Source organism: Symphodus melops, assembly GCF_947650265.1.
Source record: "Symphodus melops genome assembly, chromosome: 6".
Lineage (NCBI taxonomy): Eukaryota > Metazoa > Chordata > Actinopteri > Labriformes > Labridae > Symphodus > Symphodus melops.
This window is the reverse complement of record NC_136696.1, coordinates 22,340,991-22,355,791: the sequence shown is the minus strand read 5'-3', so window position 1 is coordinate 22,355,791 and position 14,801 is coordinate 22,340,991. Positions and strand designations below refer to the sequence as shown.

The window sequence follows — 14,801 nt, the reverse complement described above, 5'->3', positions numbered from 1 at the left end:
CAGGAGACTGAAATCATTAATAATACATTATTAAAGCATCACATGATTCCATGTAGGGGATGTTCATACTGTATAATCAGAGCTTGTTGTCTAAGTCTTCATCCTGGGCTTTCTGTACCAGGTTCCCCAAGTGAAGAGAAGAGTACATACTCGGACCAAAGGGGATGCTGTGGGTCTGCTGTAAACTTAATGGTGAACCGGTTTGGAAAGAAGCACTGCACATTGATTTCCCTGTTATTCTGCAAGCAAGTGTAACCTCCCTTCTAGTTTGCTCTCATTATGTATAGACTATGCCCCCCCCCTCCCAACACTGAATACAAAAGGTCAGAGCACTTTTCAATGAAGCTTTTGAAAGAAAAGAAGAAAAAAAAGTCAGCATGGTGCTGTCAACATTTAAACTTCTCAGTTTGCTTTAAAAAATAGAGACGCTGCTGAGCCTTTGTAAATCATACTCACTTACATTCCTCGAACACACTCAATGGTCGTGTTGTTCATAATAACAGGGGAGAGAGGAGAAGCGCTTCTACAATCAATAATCATTTCTTTAGTTTCCTTTGGGTTTGAAATGGATGAATTATCTGAACAGTAGCTGTTAAAGCTGTCCGTCTCAGCTCTGTAGATGGTCTCGTCTTTTAAGAGAAAAGCAACAATGCTGCACTTTACAGTTCAGCTTTTATTCGAAAGCTTTATTACATATAACATTCATATTTCCACAATATACCAAATGCATTTAATTGATGCAGTTTTTATTTGAGTTTTACCCAAGTTTGATATTCAAACTCAAATCCCCGTGAGACAAATCTGCAGTTTGGGAGTTTCGTAATGACAACAGCCCAACTGTCCTCTCCAGCTACCTGTCAGCTTGTATAAATTCTTTGCACATTGCCAACTGTCCCATGTAGATACCAGCTGTAGTTACCCAGGACATTTGTGACTCATAATGTTTGTTCCTTATTTGCTCATTCTTGCAGCGTGCATGTGCCAAACTGCAGATTGGCAGTAATGGTGATACCAACAGTGACTCACCATGCTGTGGATGTGTTGTAGGGCAGGAGCGTGGGGCTGTGGCTCTCCCCTCTTAGGCTGTGTCTGGGCTGGTAGTGGCTCGGGACCATGGGTTGGGCTTGAGCCTGGGCCTCGCTCTCCTCCGGCATGGATCTGTGCCACTGACTCCTGGCCTTCTTCAGCCAGCGTCCCCCAAGACCCCATTTCTCCAGGTAGACCCGGCACAGCTCGTAATTTATGGCTGAGTAGTAGAGGAAGTCTAGCGCCAGCAGCACCATGACAAAGAAGCCGTAGATCCACACGCCAACCAGGGCTGTATAATTACTGTGAGACAGAGACAGACAGAGTATTAGCACAGTGTATTCAACATGGCTGCCGTCCAGATACACTTAAGCTGGGATCTTAAATCCCAGAAGCCACAATAAAGCTGCCAATGTTTACTGCTCATGCGGCAAAAAGATAAACATTCCTCAAATTGACCCTTGAAAAACAAATTAAAGAGTTACAAACACATTTTATATATTGCTTCTTAAATACGACAGAGCGTTTGATTCACTCGTCATCAGTGTCTGATTTCACACTTTGTGAGCATATGGAGTCTATCATATTCAACTCCTCTTTGAGACATAACCTAAGATGGATTATTCTTTGAGTTGTTAAACTTCAAAATAGAGAATTTGTAAGTTGAAAATTCCTTGTTGAAGGATATTTAATGTTTTTTTTTTGACTGCTTTGATTTGATTTGAGCATTTTTATGTCCAAAAGCTTCTGATTGAGTCAGTCAGTCAAGGAGGGAATCCTCTTCTGTCTAAAATTGATGTGGCCTTCGGGATATTTATCTGAATAAATTACTTTAAAATGAACGTGAGCTGCTCAAATGAACACTCTGGCAGGTTAGAACTTCCCCTGCACTCAAATCTAAAGGTATTCTGAGCTCTATTTACCTCTCCTTACTTGTGCTTCTGAAACATTTACCTATAACTTAATTTGTGTGTCTACTGAGGTAATTTGTGAACATATCGGGATTTCTAATGTCAGATTATGTGAACCTTAGGATAGGTAAACAACAGTATGTGCTCAGCTCTTGGAGAGATCAATCATGATCACACAACTAAAACAAATATTATCCAAGACTGCTTAACACCACTTCCTAAAGGGAGAGAAGATGCCATTGATTATCTGTCAAAGGTTTGCATTTTTGCTTGTTGCTTTTAAACATTTTTCTCTAAGGTAACTTTGGATCTATTTGGATTCTGCAGCATATAAAGCCCTCTGTAAAAAAGGAGCAACCCAGTGCATTTAAAGCTAAACAGTAATAACATTTCAACTGTGCAGTGTGAGCAGAGAGCAGAATTATGACCAGTTTAACTTGCTTGTGGCGATAAATATCAATCCCTCAGTCCTAACGCCCTGTGAGCCAGGATGAAAGAGTAGCCCAACAGGCCATCTGACACTAAAATGAAATATCACGACCTGCTGCAGGGCAGTGTAGCTGGTCTGAGACAGAGGCATGCTGGGAGGGCATTAGTACAGAGCGCTGTGCTTTGGACACCTAAATCTCCCGCTGAGAGCTCACACAGAACAAGAGGCTCATTTTTCTGCATCCATCACTCGGCTTTAATCTGCTTATACTGCAGCGAATAAGTATGTCCTCTGTTGTGTGTGTCCCTCTGTGAAGAGCTACCGTGATATCATAGCTGCTTTTTTTTTATCATCCTTATCCAGGAGTGTAGTATCTGAGTTTGAGTGGATTGCATATGTAAGTTGTTCCAGCCTCTGATGCTTCTAAAATGAATGAGTATGCCAGTCAGTGCACCAGTAAGATAACAGAGTATATTAACTCCCTCTAAAACACACAGGTTTGCCCAAAACAAGCACGAAAAACGTTTTACTACATTGTTCAGAAGATTTCATCAAAGGCAGGAAATATTTAAATAACTTGTCTTCTGTTGTGAGCAGGTCTGAGGAGAGAATGGGGACAGTGTTACAAAATCCAAATCTCTATAAAATGAAAGACTATACTCATAAATCAAAAATAATCATAGCATTTGTAAACTATTTGTAACACTAAAAGTACTTTAATTCTTTCATGGACAACTGTACTATGATAGTGTACCACAGTGATACTTGATATAACAGCCAGCACTTAACACCTGGCTTTGTGAGCTCATGTAGAGGCGCCTCTCTCTCTTATAACAACAACAACTGCTTTGAGCATCTGCTCTTCTCTGCGCTGCTTTTGAATGCCTCTGTAGGTGTAGATCAATGTCAGCAAACCCTCCGAGCAAGAGGCAAGCGGTGTCAATGAGAGCGACGCTGTCAGGGGAGCAAAAACATTTGTGAGCAGGCAGACTGGAGCAGCTGTTTTTATTTCATCTGAGGGAACGGCACGAAACTGAATCTGTTTGTTTCCCCACAGCTCTTCACATAAAGTTCTCCACCTGAGATTTATTTTTCTGTATCATTAGCTTCCCAAAGACCAAGAAGGTTTTGTGGTAGTCCCTAGTTTGTTTGTGGTTTTAGGGTTCCTTTAAAACCTAGAAAACAGATTTCATGTAAGATGTACAGTGTCTTTCTGGCCCTAAGAACTTTTAGGCTTCTTATAGTTTCAATGAAGCACTAGTGTTTAATAACAAGTGTTTCTACAGCCTCTTATTAAGCATGACTTCCTCTTTTGAGTTTGGCTGGCTGGTAGTGGTTGGGGCTTATCAATTAACACAGAGGCCCAGGTGTGTTAATTGTGTCCATTGTGGATCGGGATGCTGAGCCATTGAGAATCACTTTGTCTGACACGACACAGAAGCAGGAGCAGGAGTAGTCATAATTAGACATAATTTACCACCTCTCATTTTTGTTCCTTTAAGTTAGAATCACTCATAACAATTACAAAACTTGAGAAAGAGGTAAAACTGGCTGCTTGTGGGAGAGCTGAAGATCTGATCGTGCCGCTGACTGCTGACCTAAGGTAAGCCCATATCTTACACCGCCAGCCTTTGTTTTAAATGCATTTTTCTGTTCGAGAATGAGCATCCCCGAGACGGCATTCATTCTCGTAACACAAGCCTCACTAAAACTGAACCAAGAGGCTGAGAAGTAAACACTGTTACACTTTGTTTTCATCATCAGTCTCATTGGCTCCAGTCCACACAGTTTCTGTCAATGAGGAAGATTAGATATTCTTAAACCAATCACAAGAGAATATATTTGCCTGAATTTTGGAGAGAAGTAAACCCAACAATGTTTGGTGAAGTCAGGCTGTATATGTAACCTAACAGGTCTCTGTATATACAGACAGCAGCTGTTAACAAGCCTCTTTGGTTCTGTCACACAACTAGACAAAGCTCCACAATGTGAGGGAACACACTGTTTCTGGTTCTAACCTCTCAAGCGTGAGGATTTCCTGTTTTGTTGTGTGTTGTGGGTCTTGCTGTATTTTGTTTTCACAGAAGTTGTGATTGGCATTTTTTCTGTACATTTTTGACATCTTATTTTCAACTGCAGATTTTGCAAAAAAAAAAAAATCCATGATGGACGTATCCCATACTCTCACTGGGCTCTCTATTTTTTCAACAAACAACATAAAACATTCTGTTGGACGGGCCCATTAGCCTGTGACTGGCAGTTCTTGTTTGACCAACCATGGATTTGATTTTCCTCCAAAATCAACATGACTTACTGTCCTGTATCTATTATACCTTGATCAAGATCCAGATGTACATTTCTTTTAACTATTTCCTGTAATGAAAGGGGACAGATTTAATGTAGCAGCCTCAGTGGGGGTTTGTACACCCCTGAGGCTTTTCTAGGTCATAATGAAATGACAGGAGTGGATTCAAAATGTCATTAACTGCAGTGTATGTGCTTTTTTTTTTTTTTTTTTTTACTTACTTATGTGCATAACCATCTGACGTGGTGGTGAGGTTGATCTGCATGACCATCTGAAACTCGGTCTCGTTGCAGCAGTATTTGAAGGCCGTGTTGTTATGGTAGCAGCAGAACATGTAGGTCTTGTTGTCTGAGAGGCGTGGGCAGTGAAAGCCGAAGTGAGGACGCCCCTTTTGATCGTCGTAGGGTTCACACACTCTGTAATGAGCCGATAAAGCTGCAGTTTGGAGAAAGAGAAAGATTCCAGGTGTAAAAATGTGTGAGTTATTAATGAACAAACGGCTATAAAGGAAACATCGTTCAAACAGCAGCAGCTAGCAGAGTACTGAACGCATTTTATTTTCAAGCCTCTGAAAAAAAATAGATTGAGGGTGCGTGTAATTATATGGAGGAAAAAGTACATGCAAAATAATCAGATAGCACCATCACGTTTAGAATTCAAGCGCTGATGGTATTCTCGCCCTAACCTTTAATTTCAACAGAAAACATTGCATCTTACATTGTCAGTCATTATGCAAAAGGTGTCCATCTTCATGGAAGTATTTATGATGTCCCTGTGTCCAGATGCTGAACTTTTCCCACCAGAACAACATTATACATTTCTAGGGGTTGTTTTTTTTGGTGATGCCAGGTTATAATGTTTTAAACCAGAGGAGATAAAAGTATTTTTCTGTCCACACGTGTGGCTGAAGCATCTCATCACCTCTTCTTTAAAGCTTCTCGTGAGCATTAAAATATTGACTTGTTTTTGGCAGCTGGAGTCATACAGGAGGACAACAGAGTTTTAAATTCATAATGGAGTGTATGAATGTTTGTTGTATAAGTAATGCTCTTCTTATTTGCATTCTTCTGTTGCTGTGCATTCAAGTCCCTGCAGCTATGGGAAGGCGTGATAGAGCAATGCATTATTTCTCTTCTCAAAAGGTCAAGAAAAGCAATATTGTCTTTGTTATGAAATCTGGCAAACAACAAACTTTATTTTTAAATAATTCTCAGGAGTAGCTGTATCCCAGGCGTTGTCTGGTAATTATACATTACACAATCTGTCAGAGAAAGGAATGACCCAGATATAATGGGTGTCAAATTACGTGGCTGATGGCAGTAACACCCACTTGTTCAACACCTTCATTACTAATCAGTCAGACATTTTTAGCACTCTTCACTTTCTATTACAAGCAGTGAAACCAATAATGAATACACAACAGTTTGCCTGTAGTCACACCCGATAGTCTGCAGGTTAGACGTACAGAAACGGACCAATAGTGAGTTATACTCTCAGCCTGCTCAGAATATATGTTTATTACACAACTTAACTCAGTCCTGTGTTTGAATAAACTGTTTTAGAAAATGTCAAATGAAATCAGTAAAGCCTTATTGGAGTTGTCAATCGTTTTTTTTGTTTTTAAAGATTGTTGTGGTCAGTACAACCAACAAGAACACACGCGGTCAGAGAAACGAATCATAATAATGTGTCTTCATCTCTATCCTGTTTTTTAAATCAGGTGCAATGTTGTCAGATTTCTGGTTATACCCAAAGATTTCTGCTCCTTTTTAAAGGAAGTTTTTCTTCTCCCTGTTACTTTGCTAACTGTTAAGTGCTACACTCATGATGGATTAACATTAGGTCTTTCTAATATAACAATGAGTCAGGTCTTTTACCTGCTTTTTGTAAAGTGTCTCGTTACATTTCTTATAAATTGGCGCTAAACGACTTAAGATTGATTGATTGAAATGTGATCATAGCTATCTGTTTTTCAATCAAGACACAAACCTGTCTGCTCCCTCAAATACAATGGTAAATTGTGTAATAATGTTACTGTATTTTTTAATTAGCATGCAAACATCTTTTTCATTGTTTTTCTGCACGTATATGTGACTGATTTGAAGACAGGCTGATTATTTTATTTTACAGCACTAGAAGATAAAATCAGATGAAGATATCATCCATGCTCACATCGAAATTAAGCTCTGTCTGTGTCGTTTTCTAAATCAGTCATGAAAATATCTCGTTTTCTTTTTGCATGATCGTTCGCTATTCATGCAAATACGTTTACTGAGTGCACACCTTTGTTCAATTTCCGTTGATTTGTCTTTGTCTTGTGTGTTTTCTTTCGTCTGTGGAGCTCATAGAATCTGGCACCAAAAGTGGTGTAGCTGTGATTCGGTTCAAGGTCTACTTATGCTGCGGCTTGATTTGAAGTCTGTCAGTAATCCCAGACGGGAGACGGATCAGCATTTGAAAGGGAAGAGCTCTTTCAGGTTATAATGAGCTCTGTGTTGCCGGCCATCTTCCCTTCCACTACCCACATGTGAGCGCGAGAAGAGCCGAAATGAAGCAGCACACGAGAACAAGGGGATAAGATGTCAAGGATGGAAATATGGTGGGAGAAAACTCCTCATCTGACCTTTGCATGGACTGTCAAAGTTATCTATCTCCAATAAATCCTTGCTCATAAACTGTGGGTCAGCAGTTGTAAGTACCTGAACTCACAATAAGGAAACGGATGCCCTCGACATCGGAAGAGAGCCATAAAGTCCTCTAACGTTGCTCGATTTAAAGAGAACGGTTCAGGGGAAGTCTCTGGCTGCTCAAATTAACAACAGCTGCTTCTGGAGACCGTGCCGTTGTAAACACACCCACCTGCTTAATTTCATTAACACCTCTTGAATTTTAGGATACGGTTAACAGCTTGGCTCTTTGCACTACACTATGTTTACAGCCTGAGAACTGCCACGGCCGTCTCCAACTGCCATGAAAATCCGGCAAAATCTGAGCATCAGTCAGAACTCCCACATCACATTCATTTATTAAACGCTACGATCACATGCAGTTTGTTTCCATTCTTCTGAAACACAGAAGAAATGTTTGCTGCGTTGCAACTGTATTTTAATCTCTGTTCATCTACAAAGAACGAGATATTTACTCACAACGGGTTCATTTGAAGTTAGCCAAGCAGTAAAACTGATTTCTTATCTAACTAAAGACAAGTATGATGCAACCTCTTGCTGTGTATAATAAATGAATATCAGCTGAGGAAAAGAAGCCTCATTCTGTTTACATTCATCTTATATAACAACAAAAATCAATCATTTAGAAAGCGACATGAGCCGGTGCTTGCTTTTCAAGTGTGAGCGTTTGCTGAGTTTTCACAGTTTTATATAATCATTACAAGAATATATTTCAGGATTAAGAAACATTGTTCTGCACCAGATATAAGCTGAATAAAAAAACATGTTAAGTGTTTTAAGCTACATCCTTGCTGTCTGTATTATATTGTTGTAAACAATAGGGAATAAATCCAAACATTTGTGAGGAAAGAGCAAATGAACAAAGACATTACTAACAAAAAATAAAAGGTACAGTAGCATTATTCATTGCAGATTGTAAACACAACATTGAAACTGATCCCCTCCTTCTGTCCTCATCGTACCGCACAAGCTCTCACTCACTGGAGGACTGGTTTGTTTACTTACACTGCAAACTAACCAGTGTTTGGCACCTGCCAGCCCAACAGAAAGCAGGACTCAGGTAAAATTAACCAAAGGTTCTCCCTCATTTTAGAAACAAGCGTTATCAGCCTGGTGTTGCGTCCCACTGTTATATTTGTTCTCCTCGGCTGCTATGTCCTTGTCCTTCATATTTGCTGGTTTGAATCCCCTCCGATCACTGAATTTTATCCACTCCTAAATTCACCTGTGTATTGTTATTAGCTGAAGGAAAGTGTGTTTTTGACCATGAAAAATGTTCTGAATAACTTAAGATCTGGGGAGAAATATCTTTATATCTATATAAAAGAAAAATCCAGACGTAAATTCAGCAGTATAAGTCTGACTTATAGGGCTTATACTTAGATCATTTACATGTATTAGTAAACTGTAGCCAGTGGGAGGCAGTTGAAATGATAGAAGACCTTAAAGGTGTGGGTCAGTTGTTAAATAAAGACAGAGAACGTTTGTGTTTGGAGGAAGTTTGGTTTAATGGGGAAAAAAAGGGACTTAGTCCTATGTGTAGTTTCAGATACAAAGAAACCTCATGTACATTGATGACGTTATGCAAATCCTGTCTTGTACAAAATGTTTCATGACCCGAGTTGCAGCTGTTGAAGATGTGCTGATCATCTATTTTATTTGTTCACTAAAATCCTCCCCTTCAGTTGTTAAAGTCAGAGGAAATCTGAATTGACCTGTGGTGTTGAAAGTTCAAATGTATTCACTTTAAGGAGGTAATCCAGATATTGCACCCTCTCCCTGGCAGGCAATGAAGGCATATTTCTTATGTGTTCAAATCAAAAAGGTTGTTAAATTCCTCTTGAATGAGGAGGATTATTCCAACCTGCTTTATGCTCCTGCTGAACTGATTTCTTCCTCCAATACTCCATCCTGTGCCTGCCCTATTTTGTCATTTTTAAAACTTGAGTTGGCATCTTTTCCCTTGTGCATAATGTATATTCCATTGCTCAGAAATGTGTGCTGGTGGAGTTTTTCTCTTGGTATACTTCGGGGGTAGAATACTCCCTCTTCACATTTTCACACTGCATGGCCTAATTTATAGAGCACCCTAAGATTCAGAGCTTTTCTAGCTAAGAGCACTTCTCTTTGGGGCAATAAATGCTTTTAAGCCCGTTGAAGATGAGTGTCTCTGACTGATCTTTTGGCCATCAGATAACAACTTAAATCCTTTAAATTGTGTCCTCTGAGGTTGTTTGCATGCTAAACCAGAAAATGGTTGAGCCAGCAAACAAAACTCTCATATGAGTGCCTTTAAAAAAAAAAAAGAAAAAAAAAAAAAGAGGGCTGATAAGCTCTCCGTAAACTTTACAGACCTGCAGTGGACAGCAGCAGGAAGATGACCGTCAGGACATTGAAGGACTGCCGGCTGGTGATAGTCATCTTCTCCTCCTCATGTGGGAAGAAGGGAGGGAGCACGAGGGAGGGAGGAAGGAAAGGAGGGAGGCTGCTCTTCTCTAGATGGACGTGGGCATCCTCTGCTGTGTGACAGCTCCACTCACATGGCTGCTGCTCGGAGTCAGGACTCCTGATGAGAACAAGACAAGCAGAGAGAGGAAAGATTAACCATTAGATTTAAGGGTTCAGGAAGTTCCACCCCACTGTGTGGACAGCTTGTCTTGCAGTGAGCGCACATGATGCCTTCTAAAATCCATCCTGAGGGTTGTTTAATAAGAAGGCTTCGACATTAATTTGAATGGAAATTGGCAGTCTGGCAAGACGGGGCTCTAAGTTGTCCCTTTTTTTTCTTTTGCATAAATCCCTATTGTCTGCTGTAAACAGAGGATATCGTTGCACACGGATGTAATATTTCAGAGGTTTAGAGCACATTTTATCTTTGAATTACAGTTTCATTGAGCTGAGGATTTGTAAGCCATTAGGTCTAAAAGCTTGGTCCATAAAGCCATGAAGCCAGTGGTTACCTAGTTTCACCTTCTCAAATGATGCAATATGCTGATTTACTTTGTTTTATAAGATCTTAAACAGGAGAAATTCACTTTTGAAAAAAATTGATTTTTACCTCCTATATACTGTAGACCATTAAAGACTTAAATAAGCAAGAACATCATTAGGAAAACTTGGAAAGTCTGGTACACATTTTTGTTTTTATAGTTGGTATTTAAGTTTAAAATAAAGACATGAAAAGAAGTATCCCGGAAATAACTTTGTAAAAATAAGCAAAACTAAAATCAACAAAACAATAGGAGAAAACTGCTAGTTCACTGCATCTTAGCTAAATATGCAAAACACCCATCTTCCAGCAAACATTATACAGAGGAGAATGTCAGCAATAACCAGTCAGATCAAATAATAATGAGCTCAGTTTCAATGTTTGCTTATTGCATTCATTTATATGGTTACTTCTAGGAAATCTAAATTGTTACTTGCAGCCCCAATTATGTTCTTACAGTTTCTTCACCATTACATCTCTAAAGGATAGAACACATAGAGCAAACAGATACATTATATCAACCCTGTTATTCTTATTATTTTTTAGATTTTTATTTTTGGGCTATTTGTGTCTTAATTGGAGATCTAGAACAGTGGACAGAGATGGAAAGTACGGAGAGAGAGTGGGGATCGACATGCAGGAAAGAAGAGACAGGCCGGACCGGAACCTGCGCCATCAATCACATTATTAGGAATATAATAAATGTATTCCTCTTACAAAAATGTGCAAGTTATCCATTTGTCCCAGTCAAACCAACTTTTTAAAAGCCAGGGAGAAAAATGGCTGAAAGTCTTCAGAGTGCATCAAAGTGTGATGTTTTTCATGAAAGTGATGCTTTCACCAAATATTTCATGATTTTCACAGAACTTGCTTCTTCAGCATAATGTACACAGTTATTTTTAAAACTTGCTGATGAGCAGGTTGCTTGTAAATGATGCATCATGGGAGTTTGTGAACCATTCTTCTTCGAACTGAGTATCAATGCACAGTTACCTTTAGTGCTGCGTCACAGTTATCTGTCCTCTGATTCGAAGTGAGATTAATGGGGACATCCGCACAATGTGCTAAGCCATGCTCCTTCTGTACTTGAGCAGATTTATTCCTTTAATAGCACAAGGGACACACACACACACACACACACACACACACACACACATAAACGCTCCCTGTCCCTGACTCACAGGTAAAAGGTGGAGTGGACGCGATTTATTACAAGCTCTGTCAGTGAACCATTTGCATTTGGCAGAGGTTTCACAAAGTTAATAATGTATGTAACACTTTGCTGTTGAATGTGACTTTGAGGCTGTTCAATGTCAGCCACAAAGAGAAAGAAGAAACATGGATGATAATTTAAGGGAGGTTGTAATGTGAGACACCAAAGCTATGGCTGTCCAAATAAGATTTAGATATGGAAGGATGTTTCAACCATTTGGGAAATATATCCCTTTTCCCCTAAACCATAAAATCTTCACCTCCATGATTTGTGACACCACTTCAATTTCAACTTAAGTACCAGAATCTTCCTTTGAAATGACCCCAACACCACGGAGGGCTTCAGATGTAAGCCCGTGCAAAGAAAGTTAAAACATGATCTCCGTAGAAGCTGCATGGGAAACATTACAAAACAAAAGTCCTGAATTATTGAGCAGCCGACAGCAGCTGACAGCTGGATGGAAACCACAAATAAGAAGAAAACAAGTCCATAGAAAGCATCAATGTTTTTCTCTTGCTGTGATGAAACAATGCAACGTTGGATCCCATCCAGTTTATTGTTGCATCATCGTTTACTCGTTTTCTTTGTTTCTTAAACTATTTACAAGCTGTTTTGGCGAGCTGTTGGTGCCAAATGTGGTGCAGAAAAATCTCCATTTGGATGGTGATTAAAAACGTTCAGTTGGGGAATATGTTTCTCATAAAGACATGATGAGGAATTTAATGACAACCAATTATGGCAGAGTTAAAGCTAATGGTTCCTGTGATGACAGGATCAAGTTCATAATTGCAGAATTTAGAATTTACAACAATAGTCACTGTATTGGTTATAAATCCTGATTTTTGTCACACATCTGTTGGCTGCAACTACAGAAGGACGATCTTCATCTCTTCCGTCTTGATGTTATCGTTACATGTGACATAGAAGGTTCTTGTTTCTGAATAGATGAGAAGGCTGGATAATTTTAGCCTTCTGATCCTCGGAAGCATCAGATGTAAATAATTTTAGGCCCATCTTCGACTTTGCCTCCACACTTTGACTTATGTTTGATTAGAAGTATATTTTCAATGATTTCAGATTGGATTTTCCAGGGGCCCGAAATCTCAAATGCTGGATAATTTTTTTTTTTTAAATCCTGAATATTTATTAGTATATTAATACTCTAATGCTTTCTGAGATCTTCAGACAGTTCATTCTCATACAAATCTACATCCTTTATACATAGAACAGCTTCAAATTTAAGGGACACAATAATTTAAAAATGTGAATAACAGAAATGTTTGATTTTAAGGTTTTGTTGACAGAAATGCTCCAAATGACACCAGACATTTAGATCAGGGATGTATTCTCTTCACAATACAGGATCACCCGGGCAGATACAACTGTTCCAGTCAACCTCAAATTAAAAACAGCTCTACGGTTATTTGGGGGGGTCAAATTGTAGCCAAAGTCTGTTTGACTATCCTCTGGTTCGGGGCCAGCTTTAGGATACACCACCAGCTAACAAGCTGGAAAAAAAAAAAAAAAAAAAAGATTGCAGCAGATGTAATTTGTTTGAACAGACGAGTTCACAGTGATCCATCTCACGTCAGGACACATTTTCTCCTGTGATGATTTTGATTGTGTGTCCGCTTGAAAACACACGAGTATTAAACATATTGACACACAGACTTGCAGCAATACTACAGGATATTACCCGGTATGATGATAATGAAACTGCCTTTGGCCTGTGACCACATGTTCCCTCTTTGCAGACCACCTTAACAATATGAGAGGATATGTGAAGTCAAGCATTTATGGGGAAAAAGTTGCTCCGCTTAATTAAGCCTCCATGGATAAACCTTGGAGAATCTTGTTCCCTTTCAATGACTGCGCCAACTCCTACTTGTTACCTTGTTTCTTATGCAGTCCTAACAGTACAGATTAATTATTGCACATGACCAAAACCATATATAAAGCCGTTGCTGTGGATGGAGAGTACAGAATATTTATGTGAAGCACAGCAGGCGGTTTCTGTTGGAGCCTTTTAAAAGGGGTTTTAGATCAGACAAGCTGTTCCCTCTTCAGAAAACCAGGCAGCTATGGTCCCAGGAGGCTTGTTAGAGTGGCATTTTTAGCCTTTTTTTTCTCCAATATTTTTACTCCTGGTGAGAGCTTCAGTGTGCTGCTTGATGACAACATGTCCAGTATACAATGAGGGATTCCCATCATAACGAAAGCTCCCCTTCCTTTTAACCGTTGTGCTCTGACCAAGATTTTTACTGACATTATTTTTCTCCTCGTTTTTTCACTCTCAGGAGTCACATCATTGTCACATTACTCCCTGTGCTGTACACGCTACAAAAGGGCAAGGTTCACTTCGTCACACTGCTGGAGCTTGTTTGCAAAGACGATGTGAGTGTGAGAGGTTTGTGTAATGAGCCTGATGGTAGTGAAGCAGAACATGTACTGTAAATACACAGACGTGAACACACAACATAGTACACTGTGCTCAGCTCCATGCAACTGAAAATAGAACATACCACACAGCTGAACAGGCGTGCAACACAGATGGAGGTTCTAGCTGCTTGCAGTTTATGTCAAAGAAGAAACTAAAATATACATAAAGACCATGACAGCCTACTCACACTGTAACCACTCTCAGAGTAAATGTAAGGGCTGTCATGAGTGGCGATATGTGAAAAATTAACAAACTCACAGAGAGCACAGATCTCTTTTATTTGAGTACAATTCCCTCACTGTTGTTGCCTGAGAGAAGAAGGAAATATTAAGTGACCAATTACTGCAGCAACCACTGTGAATGTAAAAGCACACGTTTCATCACAACGCAGCAGGAGACCCAAATCTGTCAGAGGGTTTGATATAAGGAGAAGTGCGGCGGGAAGATTTTGAGCTATTTGAAGATTACATGCAGCGATATGTCGGGCCTCTCTCATTATCATTCTTGTTTATGTCTTATTTTTGTTTAAACATTAGCTTCAAAGACAACAACACGTTATTACACTTTCTAAAAAAAAAAATCACTCTTTATTTTGTCCTGCTGTGTCTCGAACATGATATGAGAGACAATAAAGTTTAAGGCATGAACTCGACATTAGGCTACAGCTTGAGTTATTTTTAGGAGAAACATTTTAGTCTGTCATTTTGAGTATTTACATAACCTTTTTTTCCACGGGATTATAATACTGTTGGTGGATATTTATTGCATATTTATGCAGCCTCTGTGCGTCGTTATTAGGT

General features: G+C 39.4%; 1 protein-coding gene across 7 annotated transcripts in view; it reads right to left on the bottom strand.

Moving 5' to 3' along the window:
• The window catches only part of shisal1b (shisa like 1b), a gene marked incomplete at its 3' end in the record, with an annotated part of 101,113 nt that overhangs the window by 10,802 nt on the left and 75,510 nt on the right, over positions 1 to 14,801 (bottom strand). For 6 of the 7 annotated variants that reach the window (XM_079347078.1, XM_079347082.1, XM_079347079.1 and 3 more), the window contains 3 exons: positions 9,714 to 9,925; positions 4,894 to 5,107; positions 1,023 to 1,329 (listed from right to left, as the gene is read on the bottom strand). In XM_079347078.1, the coding sequence (XP_079203204.1) occupies positions 1,023 to 1,329; positions 4,894 to 5,107; positions 9,714 to 9,925 (733 nt within the window). Of the gene's footprint in view, positions 1 to 1,022; positions 1,330 to 4,893; positions 5,108 to 9,713; positions 9,926 to 14,801 lie in introns of those variants that run through there. The other variant, XM_079347081.1, reaches the window with a different exon arrangement.